The sequence below is a fragment of the Schistocerca nitens genome, chromosome 4, assembly GCF_023898315.1.
Source record: "Schistocerca nitens isolate TAMUIC-IGC-003100 chromosome 4, iqSchNite1.1, whole genome shotgun sequence".
Classification (NCBI taxonomy): domain Eukaryota; kingdom Metazoa; phylum Arthropoda; class Insecta; order Orthoptera; family Acrididae; genus Schistocerca; species Schistocerca nitens.
The window spans coordinates 528,226,712-528,240,048 of record NC_064617.1 but is presented as its reverse complement, the minus strand read 5'-3'; the positions used below and the strand labels follow the sequence as shown (position 1 = coordinate 528,240,048).

The window sequence follows — 13,337 nt, the reverse complement described above, 5'->3', positions numbered from 1 at the left end:
TTCAGGATCTTCTGTTGCTCTTTGGCTGTCGACCTGCGACGTATAGTGGCCAGCAATTTTCTCTCTGGTCCCGGCAGCGAAGATGCTGTCTCCGTTCGTTGCGCCACCCTCTCCGTACATGAAACATAACAAATAAATACAAAAACTTTAGACAATTCACAACCATTACAAATATTACAAAAATACATAAACAAAACTAAATTAAACTTTTATATATATATATATATATATATATATATATATATATATATATATATATATATATATATATATATATATATATATAGAAAGAAAGTGACGAGACTTACCAAACAAAAGCGCTGGCAGGTCGATAGACACACATTCCACGTGGAATGTTTCCCTCTGTTATATTCATAAATTAAACTTATATTCACCTGCAAACTGGGCTGACACTGGTGGATGGGTGACGCTTCAATTTCGTCCCACTACACTATCAGGCTTGGTTCTCATTCCCCAGGATCATCCACAGGTCTTACTGTCCTCTACTGTGGTGTCTGATGGCTATGACTATACTTTCCTTTTTCAGAGAAAGCCTCAACTAGAAGATCTAGGGTATCAAATACCTCATTTGCTCTAATTATATTGTAAATACCTTAAAGCCTATCTAGCTAGCAACCATTGCTATATCTACAACAAGGGGACTTCCCACAGTATATGATATGATGTGCCAATTTCGCTGCAGTCACAGCTGGTTGTTGCCTTTTTATCTAGTCTGTTTACTGGTGGATATATCCACAAAGCTAGTGAATCAATCCTCTGCTTGGTTCAATGTGTGTTATCCAACACATCTGAATCAGAAGAAATTGAAATGTTCTCTTTTCTGTGTCTAAGGAGTTCCATCTTTGCTGCCATTCTGAAGATATTAAACTTTTTATTTATAGCAAATTTGTTGCTGGTCCCCTGAGATATTCACATATTTTTTCATATTGTTTTTATCCTCAGCCAATATGTGGCAGCCTTTTTTTTCTTTTTTGCTTGTCCAGGGGACATACAACCATTAATAGACATAGGATGCCTCCAGATATACTACTGAAGTCTCTGCAATCTTGTAGCAGAATTCTCCATTGTACTTTTCTCGCTGCAGCAGCAGGTCTGACCAGCTGTAGCCTGTGTGCCCAAATGCTGGCACTGTAGTCCACAACTGCAGTTACTATAGACTTGTGGTACAGCCTAATTACATTCAGGGGCAAACAGAAACTCCTTTGCCCATGTTAATAATTTCATTCATTATACAACTACCTTTCCTTACTAAGTATTCCGTCTGGGCTCTGAATGTACTGTGCTTGTTGAGACACACCTTAATACCCATTGATGGTATGCCTTTGAATTGTCACCCAATTTATTTTAATTTATGGATCCTTAATAGGTTTTCTGCCAAGTAACATATATATCAATTCTTGTGGTACTACATGAGCCATACCTGCAAGTACTGCTCATAAATGATCCTATGGAGTTTCCACAGTTACGGAATTGAGGCAAATTTTAATTGGATACCTGTGCTGTTTTAGTGATTGAAACATGACATACAGTTAACATATGTTAACATGAAAAATTTTCTGGGTTAGAATAGTGACATATTGTAAAACAACTGTCGATAAATGTAACAAAACCAATTTTTCTAGTTCATTGGCTGAGCTACTCTCTTGAAGTCTTTTTGTCAGGCACAGTTGGATGATAATAGTAACATCACTTACAGAAAATCTTATAGACAGGTCAAACACAGCTATGACTAATCATCTTGGAGTTAAGAAGCAGCTTCAGCTGTATTTAATTTTTTGTTAAGAGATCACAACTTGTTTTGTGGCACTGAAAACCACATCTTCAGGTGAAATCTGCATAACAACAAATTCTGAAAGTGTTACTGACCCTAAGATATTTACTGGAATGGAAAATTTAGAAAAAAAAACCTCTTAAAATAGATAAAATAGAGAAAATTGTACTCACATAAATAAATCATTAAAGCTAAGTACCCAAAACCATGATACACAAATTTATTGTCAGTCCAAACTAATAAACTACTAAAAGGTGGTAAATCACTGGATCAAAATCAGCCAGACATATGGATCAAAGTAAAAAAAAATTTCAGTGGGGCCTACACTAATTATGTCAAGGTAATCTACTGGTAACCAAAGACACATATAAAACTATAAAAAGACCTGATGAGTAGCTGGTGTAAAGAACAGAGGGAGCTTGTAGTGAACTGATGCAATAGACCAAAAATATCAGGCGTATGTGTCAAGCAAATGGATTATTAAGAGAAAAATGTGACATAAATAAAATAAACTCATTCAATAACTCCAGTCTACACACCCTCCTGGAACATGGGATGTGACTGCATACTGTGAAGCACTGACATTGTGAAAGTAAATGGGCAGCCCATGGAGGCCTCGTGTATGTGGAGATGATGGGCAGGCACAACCACAGACTTGGTGATCTTTTGGGGAACGCTGAGTACAAGGAATATCGGGTAGTCCAAGTACAATTTCTTAAAACATGTATGGAAAATATGACAATGACAGTTAATCTGCATTAAATTGCATCACTATTAATGCTTATACAGCCATGTTAGCCTGAGAGAAACAACATGAACAAAGGGTATTTAATGACTTAAATGAAGACTACCAGATATGTACATTATGGCTAGGGGAACAGATCCATCCAAAAGTAATAACAATTTCACTTAATAAACCTTAAAAATCTAAGACATAAATTATAAAATTATTTTCAAAACCTATGGTTTTCACATTTCACATGGATCTAACAGCCTTAGAATATATCCTTTTAACAATTTTTTATGAGTGCTTAAAAGCATGCATGAATGTTCCTGGTGACCATAGAGACCTGTATAAAATATTAAGAGGAAGAAGGGGGTGGTGGTGGGGTAAGGGAATTGTGGGGAGGGGAGGGGAGGGGAGGGGGGGAGGGGAGGGGAGAGGGGTGGGGTGGGTGAAGGTAGGACGAAATGGCAAAGGCCAAGAGGAAGAAAGGGGGGAAAAAGATCACCAAGTCTGTGGTTGTGCATGCAGCACATCATCTGCACATACACGAGGCCTCCATGGGCTGCCTATTTACTTTCACAATATCAGCACTTCATAGTATGCATCAAATTGCTTTTACTGAGGCAGTCAAAATTTTTCAAGATGCTTTTGTGCCTTGATTCCATTTGTCAGTTTAGGGTTGATGGAAAAGGTGCTTGATGGATTGCATAATTTCAACCTCTTCTCAGGTGTTTAATACATGGCCTTCATTTTTCTTATGTAAAATTTTTAAGTCACTGGGGAGATAAGTGACAGAATGCCTCTGCTCATGAAAGCAGGTATTCAAGGCAAATTTAGATCTGAAAATCCTAAGGTGTTCTTTGAACCTGGTACCAAAACCTCTGCCAGTTTGTCCAATGTACCAAGAGGACAATCATTGCAAGTGTTTCATTACACCCCAGTTGCATTGTACGCATCATATTTAGAGCTCTGATGTCTTTCCTGTACTGATTCTTTGACGAAATTACCAGGAAATAAAAAAGCTGGTTCAGCCACTACAAAATCATTGAACCATTTTTTGTATTGTGTATTGTATCATTCATTGCTTTTTAAAAATTATCTTATCAGTGAGTATTTTAGGATCTGTACTCTTTCATGACTCATGATTTTCATAATTTCAAACTATTTTGACTAATTTTACAGTTATATTTATAATGACTGCAATTAATACTGTAACAACAGCATATATTCTACTACAATAACAGACAATACAACTATTGCAAGTGTAAAAAGTCCCTATTATTACTATCCACCACATTAATTTTTCTACAAAAACTATTACTACCCAAAATTATGATGCTAATGTTAACACTAATGCTGGTACATTTACTGCACTTACTTATGATAATGTTAAAGCCACTGATCCTTGGAGAACAGTTAAATAGCATATTTCCCTGCGTAGATACCACCTTAGGATATGGTTTTCAATGCCACAAAACTGATTGTGATCTGATAATAAAAAGATTAAATATCACTGAAGTGGCTTCTTAATCCCCAAGATATTGCAACTTAGTCTTACACTTGCCCAGATAGGAGTAAAGTATGCAGTCATAAAAATAATTAACGACCTGCTGTGTGGATCTCAGGTGTTGGCAGATAATGAACATGTAAAAATAAATTGAAATCATTATGTCTGAACACCCCTTCTACTTCACAACTGCATTTCTGATTAGGTAGTATGTATGTGGATGAGTTATGTATTTAAAATTTTGTCTTGGAGTTAAGATTTAAAAAATCTGATTATGTAAATGGCCAGCATGTGGCCATATTTTCATGGAGAAAATATATCTTATTTATAAACCTATTGATGCATTTCAAATCAACATGAGTTGTCATGAATATGATCCACAGAACATGCAAAAAACTGAACTAAACCATTTACATTGTCTCCATCTCCAGCTGCTGTGACAGAGTCAACACTTAACATCTGACCTTACTTCAGCCAGCAGCAGTCCACCAAACTCTTTGCTTACACAGCTTCCAGCTGTGTTTACCTCTGGCTGGTCATGGTGTGCAAGGCTTCCATCAATAGCACACTTGTATGACCAGTTTACTACTCCTATATTAATCAAGTTGCTCTTAATGCTGCACTCTTTGTTTTTAGCCATGTGGTTACATTTTCCACCTATTATCATCTGATTTCCTTTACTAAAATCCCTGCAAAATTGTCTTAAGTCCTTTGTCACCTGGATATTACTGACACTTGGTTTCACAATACTTGGGAACTGATAACCTGATTCTAATTTGTGCTGTAGCATCTGGCGTACATTTCTCCTAGTCTACTACCTATCAGCAAGACTCTTCTTTACTGTTCTTTGTTTTATGTAGCCATAGTTTTATTCCCATGAACCTACTGCACTTTAAAATCTACTACATCTAGATGAGGCTCCTCCCCTACTACTTCAGGTAACAAGCCAAACTTGTTGTATAATGTTACTGCAGATCTTTCTGCAGAACTGAATACATTTCTCCCCTTCCTTGTTGCCTTTTCCTGTTTCCCTTCTTTAATCTATCCAAGTCACATTACATGAAATCTAGTTCAGCATAAAGAGCACAAAACTTTCCTTCATGCTATGTAAATATCTTATCTCTGAAATAACTTAAAAATGTGATATTGTGAAGCCTATTGAGTTGAAATAGCCATTATTGATTCCCACAGTCTGCGCACTACCATTATTTGTACTATAAATGAAATAGCACACAACTTCAGGTGAGAATAAGAAATTAAATTTGAATCACACTCAAGTCCATTTTCAGGACCTGAGCTGGGGAAGGGGGTCATGTTAGTTTCACAGTGAATGACAAAGTAGTTTCAAGATTTCACGTCAAATGACTTTGGGTACACTTGCTACTGGTCAATATTCATTATAAATCCAGGCTGTCTTAAAGCTCGTAGTGCATTAATATATCTGTCAATATGGCAGAGCAGGAAATAAGATCAATTTGTGAAGTTATTCCCCTGTCCCCCCCCCTCCCCCTCTCCCCCAAGGGAAAATTGGCCCAGTGCCCTCCTCTTACCCTCTCTGGGTATGCCCTTGTTCATACTGCTATTCCAAAAAAAAATCACAATTTCACAAATGTAGACATGATAGACTCACTGTCAACCAGTTGGAATTTTCATTGAATTCACTTATACATACATGGGCCCACTGACATTATTACACTGAGGTGACAAAAGCCATGGGATAGCAATATGCACATACACAGATGGTGGTAGTATGTTGTACACAAAGCATAAAAAGGCAATGCATAGGCAGAGCAGTCATTTGGACTCAAGTGATTCAGGTGAAAAGGTGTGTGACATGATTATGGCTGCAAGTTGGGAATCAACAGACTTTGAATGTGGAATGGTAGTTGGAGCTGGATGCAAGGGACATTCCATTTCAGAAATCATTAGGGAATTCAAGATTTCAAGATCCACAGTGTCAAGAATGTGCTGAGAATACCAAAGTTGAGGCATTACCTCTCACCAGGGACAATGCAGCAGTTGAGAAGCTTCACATAATGACAGAGAGCATTTGCATAGAGTTGTCAGTACTAACAGCAAGCAAAACAGTATGAAATAACCACAGAAATCAATGTGGGACATATGACAAATGTATCCATTAGGACAGTACAGTGAAATTTGGCATTAATGGGCTATGGCAGCACACTGCTGATGTGAGAGCCTTTGCTAAAATTACAGCATTGTCTGCAGCACATCTCCTGAGCTCATAATTGTGTCAGGTGGACCCTAGATGACAGGAAAATTGTGGCCTGGTCAGGTGAGTCCTGATTTTAGTTGGTAGGGTTTGAATGTGGCTCACTCCATGAAGCCACAGACCAAAACTGTCAAGGCACTGTGAAACCTGGTGGTAGCTCCATAATGGTGTGGGATGTGTTTACATGGAATGGGCTATGTCCTCTGGTCCACCTGAACTGATCATTGGCTGGAAATGGCTATGGCCACATGGAGACCATTTGCAGCCATTCATGGACTTCATGTTCCCAGACAATGAAGGAATATTTGTGGATGGCAGTGTGTCACCTCACCAAGCCGCAGTTGTTCACCATTGGTTTGAAGAACATTCTGGACAATTCAAGCAACTTATCTGGCCACCAAGATCATCCAATATGAATCCTATTGGACATTAATTGGACATAATTGAGAGGTCAGTTCATCCATAAAATACTACCCTGGCAACACTTTTGCAATTACAGACAGCTATAGAGGCAGCATGGCTCAATATTTCTGCAGGCGACTTTCAGTGACTTGTTGAGTCCATACCACATTGAGTTACTGCACTACGCCGACAAGAGCAGGTTCAACACAATAAAGATCAACATAAACATCATTTATGCACTTTTTATTGCTCATGAAAACCACACATTGCATGTTGTACCACCATATAACAAGACCTTCAGAGGTGGTGGTCTAGATTGCTGTACACAGCAGTATCTCTGATACCCAGTAACACATCCTCTTGCATTGATGCATGCTTATGTTCCTCGTGGCACACTATCCACAAGTTCATCAAGGCACTGTTGGTCCAGATTGCCCCACTCCTCAATGGCGATTCGGTGTAGATCCGTCAGAGTAGTTGGTGGGTCACGTCGTCCATAAACAGCTCTTTTCAATCTATCGTAGGCATGTTCGATAGTGTTCTTATCTGGAAAACATGTTGGCCACTCTAGTTGAGCAATGTCAGTATCCTGAAGGAAGTCATTCACATGATGTGCATGATGGGGGTGCGAATTATTGTCCATGAAGATGAATGCCTTGCCAATGTACTGCCAAAATGGTTGCACCATTGGTTAGAGGATGGCATTCACATATCGCACAGGGTACCTTCCAGCACCACCATTGGCATATGTTGGCCCTACATAATGACACCCAAAACAGGAGGGAACATCCACCTTGCTGCATTCGTCGGACAGTGTGTTTAAGGTGTTCAGCCTGCCCGGGTTGCCTCCAAACATGTCTCCGATGATTGTCTGGTTGAAGGCATATGCGACATTCATCGGTGAAGAGAATGTGATGCCAATCCTGAGCGGTCCATTCGACATGTTGGGCTCATCTGTACTGCACTGCATGGTGTCATGGTTGCAAAGATGGACCTTGCCATGGACGTCGGGAGTGAAGTTGCACATCATGCAGCCTAATGCGCAGTGTTTGAGTTGTAACATGAAGTCCTGTGGCTGCATGAAAAGCATCATTCAGAGTGGTGGCATAGCTGTCAGGGTTCCTCTGAGCCATAATCTGTAGGTAGCAGTCATCCACTGCAGTTGGGCAGCCTGAGCAAGGCATGTCATTGACAGTTTCTGTCTCTCTGTATCTCATTCATGCCCAAACAACATCACTTTGGTTCACTCCAAGATGCCTCGACACTTCCCTTGTTGAGAGTCCTTCCTGGCTCAAAGTAACAATGTGGATGTGATCAAACCATGGTATTGACCTTCTAGGCATGGTTGAACTACAGACAACACAAGCCGTGTACCTCCTTCCTGGTGGAGTGACTGGAACTGATCAGCTGTCAGATCTCCTCCGTCTAAAAGGTGCTGCTCATGTATGGTTGTATACATCTTTGAGCAGGTTTAGTGACATCTCTGAACAGTTGAAAGGATTGTATATGTGATACAATATCCACAGACAACGTCTGTCTTCAGGGGTTCTGGGAACTGGGGGATGCAAAAAGTGTTTTGATGTGTGTATATACAACCACAAAACTATATATATGTATATTGTTTTGTGGTTGTCCTCTTACTGCTCTATTAAGTTTGAGCTGCAATTCCTGGTTTTGTCATCTTTCCATTAGATGTCATCATGTTATGTGGAACTATGCACCATTTTGTCTTGCACATCCTTGATTTCTCCATAATAAACTCATTTTAACAACAAAAATTACTTACAAAAAATGTACAAAAAGAAAAAAAATGCATCTTTATGGCTTTATGTCACTATAGAAGGAAGGTATAAAGCCAGATATGACACAACCATTTTTACCATGACTGAAATTGGGTCATTACAGTGTGCAGTTTGACTGAAAAATATTATTGTTGGACAACTCAAATTTTGTACATACTTCACCAAAGTTTGATCCACTCAATTCGCTGGAAGTTCTTTTTTCTTTCATGAACTGCTGTTTGAAGGGAAGTATCCATCAACTTATTTACAGCAATTTGTAGTAGCTACCATGCCACGTAACTTCTAAAACAAGGGCTATTGGTTATACCATGAAGATATGGTGGTAAGATTTCTCGTCAAAATAACAAAGGGCACTTTAATTTCTTGTCCAGCTTATGGAGCATCTCGATGCAGGTTCTGCAACTATGGTATTGGTTTTGAATAAAATGCCAGCGCCAGTTGCATTTTTCTTTTTATTGTAGGAAGCATGACTGGTTTCAGCTTCCCAAGGTCTTGTAGGCAACACAGAATGACTCCAAAGGATACTTCATCAATACAGTTGTGCTAATTGGGTGTGATAATTTGGTAACCAAGCAGGTGTGTAAAATCTTATATTAGTATGCTGGAATTTTTCTGTTGTGGCACCTCTTGAAAAACATTTATGGTTCACTTCACTTAGCTGATATACCCTCTGAGTGTTGCAAGTTCACAATACAAATTAATGACAATGTTGTCTTTCCCAGCTTCTTCTGATAATTGTTTGTGTGCACATTTTCTTCAACACGTGGAGCTCCTATGGCAAGAAAACATAGTTAAGGAAAGAAATGGATTGTAGGTAAGTCTGAAAGGTTGGCAGGTGAAATTGTACATACTGCTTTTCAGTACTGAGGTATAGCTGTTTAGCAAATGTGTGACCACTGTTTACTAAATGTGATGTCTTGAAGTCTTTGTCCTTCCTGAGTAGGATTAATGTTATGAACACATGACTAATGTTTGCAGCTAATGTTGGTGTATACAAACAGAATCCCAGTAACTGTGAAAGAACTTCAGGAAGTAGATTAAACCTCTATTTCTATTGAGTCAGTCAGTAAGTGCACATTATTCACATGTGATGAATCATTGAATACAGTCTTTCTGTTACTGAGTTGTTGCTTTTCTTCCTTCCCTGCAATGTGTAATGGGTAAAATATTTCACTTTATGTATTTTCAAGAAGGGTAACCACCATGTGTTCCTTCTTAATGTGATCTGTCATTTGCCTTTTATGGACAAAACTGCACTCGTTAATTAATTTTTTGTAGTGAAAAAAATCCTTATAATACTCTATGAAAATATTTAGACAATATGACATTTGGTCTTCTCAGAGATGAAACCATGCTTCTAGATACAGGAGAAGGATGAGAAATCTCACAGTAAGATAAAGTTTTTGGGTTCAAATACTCTTATTTGGTCATCTGTAATGTCCTACATTTCCAGATTCCAGTAACATCTTGGAGTGTTGTATGATGACACTTCTATATACAGACTAATATGATTTCATGGTACATGACTTGCTCCTGTGATGTCCTACATTTCCAGATTCCAGTAACATCTTGAAGTGTTGTATGATGATACTTCTATATACAGACTAATATGATTTAATGGTACCTGACTTGCTCCTGCTAAGAATCCAATCTCATGGGAAGCATTTGTGTGATGGATGACATAACTGAAATCAATAAGTGCTTACTATATTGTGATAAGCATATCAATAGGAATGTCTTCAACATCGCTGTTTGGATTCATTACTGAAGCTGAGGTTGACACATTAAAGGCACTCAACATTAAATGCAGTGTTCTATATTATTTAAACTCAGCTCATCAGTAAAGAACTTGAAACTGAAACTAGATCAATTTCCATAATCTAGAACACAGTGCCCCTCAGATTTATGATCCAAACTTGCAAGTAAATCAGATTTTCTGGAATTGTAACAGTCATACTGACAGAAGAGGTGGCAACTTGCTGATAAAATGGAATGAAAGGAGCTGTATTGTTAAAGAGGAGACTTTACTTGCATCTTGAACATTAGACATTGCTCTTCTTGCTGTTTTTTCTTGCATCATGACCTTGCTTGAGATATGTAAAACGATCAACTCACTTTAATATTTTGATGCATTCTTGCTTGCAGGTCACTTTACTGTAAATCCAAATCCATTAAGTGTAAGCATCTCTAGACATACCATATGATTCTATTACATTATTTGTGCCTTTGTAGGTTCTTGGCTTCCATTGAATTTGTCTGAAGCCTTACTGTACAGAACTGAGAATAAAGTTATGGAATAAGGTGGGGTGAGGGGAATATAAAAATTCTCTATTATTTTCTGTGGAATAAGAGTAATTATAACTTCTTCACCCATGAAGCACATGAATTTCACTTTATCTCTTTCTGATATTCTATATTCTGTTTTAATGACCCAATGGTGGCACTTCCTGTAGATTCCTTTGAGTGATATCTTTTTTATTTGTTTTGACATCTTTTCATAGATGTATGGTGCTTGAGTGTGATGGTGCCCCTCCAGAAATTAACAGTTTAGTGTTTCCAGCATTTCTGACCTTAACACTGCCAGATAATCAAGGTGTACATCTACAGTGCATTAACTGCTTCCCTATACATTTGATTACATTTTCTTCATTTCCTCATAAAGTTTGCTATTGTAGGTATTCCATGCAGTAACAGCTCCTATCAATCTTGACAGATTTTCCTCAAAGAAAACCATAGATATTCAGTGTTGGAAGTAATACACTGTTGTCATTGGACAAGTAGAATTGTTCCCAAAAACTAGGCCATCTTTCTACATTTCCATTGTGAGGTTGAAGTTTAACAGAAGGTAGTTTGATAGAGAGCAATACAAAAGAGAGAGAGAGCTTGTTAGTGTGTGTGTGTGTGTTTTAGTGCATTTACACTGATAATTAGTTGTGACACTGAGGTTAAGAACAAGCACTTCATAGTCTGTTGTGTGGCTCATTTTATTTTATCAATATTCTCATCACATTGTAGCATTTTGGATTAGTATTAGCTGTCATATAGGTACTGAAGTTAAATTTTTATCCCACTTGTTTTTATGAAGAAAGGGCGCTCCTGGTTGCAAAATAGTTTCAGGATTATTTCTTTGTAGCATGTAAGGTAAATTTCATGTATCATCTCCTGTTGCCCTGTCTGCTTTTGAACTCTTTCATTTATTGCATCTGAGAATTTCATGTTTTGCTTTATACTTTCCAGATCCAAAATAATATTTGTATTTCCTCTCTTCATTTTTTTGGCTTCTGGATTAGGACTGTTTTTGCAGGAAGTACAGTTTTTTTAGGTGGGTCAGTAACAATTTAGTATGAGAGATCTGTTCATTTTGTTTCAGGTATTTGGAGCTGCAGTCAAGTGGTAGGAAAGATGAAATTCGTTTACACTACACAGCTCAGTATGATGCAACCATCCATGTGGAGGTATTTCCATACAGACTGGCAGACAATACATGGCATAAAGTGGCTCTTTCAGTATCAGGTGCTCAAGTTGAACTCCTAGTTGATTGCCAAATACTTTATCGTCGGTTAATTCGGATGCCTGATCGTAATTTTACTGCACCACAGTTATCACTATGGGTTGGTCAGAGGAACAGCAAGCATTCCTTCTTTAAGGTGTGTATTCATGATAGTTGTATCCTGAAACCAACAATTACAGTTTTGAAATGTTTCAATGCAATATTCTGGATATACCTGGCAGAAGGACACATGAATCAGTTATTTTCTTATTTCAGTTGTGTTTGACCTCCGAGTGTGTGTACACTACATATTTATTTATTTATTTATTTATTCTTTGCCCATGGACTCCAGCTGAAAATCCAGATGAGAGTATTGGGTGTGTCATACAATAGCCTATTAACATTAAACTTGATTTCATTATATATAAATGAAACAAATAATTAAACAGAAATAGTCCATAATCATACAAAGGTTTTACATGTTTCACATTATATGTACACACAAATCCAAACAACATACAGAAATGATAATTTTAAAGGTACATTTCAGTAATGATGTATTTCAACACCATCTTAGTATTCACTCAAACTGTATATACATTTCTCTGTGAGATATAGTTTCAAATGATTTTTAAAACATTTTAGATCTGTTTCTTTTTTAATGATTTTGGGGAGTTTACTAAAAAACCTTTTGCCTACTTCTTCTGGGGCAGTCATAGCCAGTTTTAGATTTCTGTTTATCATGTAGTAATTTTCATTTCCTCTTGTACCGTGTTTGTGTACATCTTTATTTAGGAGGTGTTTATCATGCTTGTGCATTTCCCCATATATGAACTGAATAAGACAAATGTGGGAAGACAAGTCCATAATACATTGATCTGAGGACTTAATTATCCACTGTCTTAGCTGTTTTATGCATGATGAAGATCTGTTTGTTTATCTTTTTACACAGTGCATCTATGTGCTCCCCCCATGCCAAATGTTTGTCTATTATAGTTCCTAGAAAATTTGTGCTGGTTACTTCTTTAATAGTCTTTCCATGTATATTAACATTTATATTATAATTTTCACTATGCTTGGTCTGAAATACTACATTCATTGTTTTAGACTGATTCATAAACAGGTTGTTTTGTGTTAAATATTTATTTGCATTTTCAATAGTCAGGAGTGCTTCCTTCTCAAGCTCCTCTTTTGTGTCAGCTGTGCAAATGATTGTTGTGTCATCAGCATACATTATAAGTTTCTGATTTATATAGCTAGGGAAGTCATTTACGTAGAGTATAAATAGTATTGGCCCAAGCACAGACCCTTGCGGCACACCGTGTTTAACTGTTTGTAATTCTGATCTGTAGTTTGTTATATTTCCCCCACTAGTATGTCTGAT

General features: G+C 37.6%; 1 protein-coding gene across 1 annotated transcript in view; it reads left to right on the top strand.

Moving 5' to 3' along the window:
• The window catches only part of LOC126251303 (protein kinase C-binding protein NELL1-like), a 364,874-nt gene that overhangs the window by 51,803 nt on the left and 299,734 nt on the right, over positions 1-13,337 (top strand). The window contains exon 3 of the mRNA XM_049951630.1: positions 11,834-12,110. Coding sequence (XP_049807587.1) covers positions 11,834-12,110 — 277 coding nt within the window. The remainder of the gene's footprint in view (positions 1-11,833; positions 12,111-13,337) is intronic.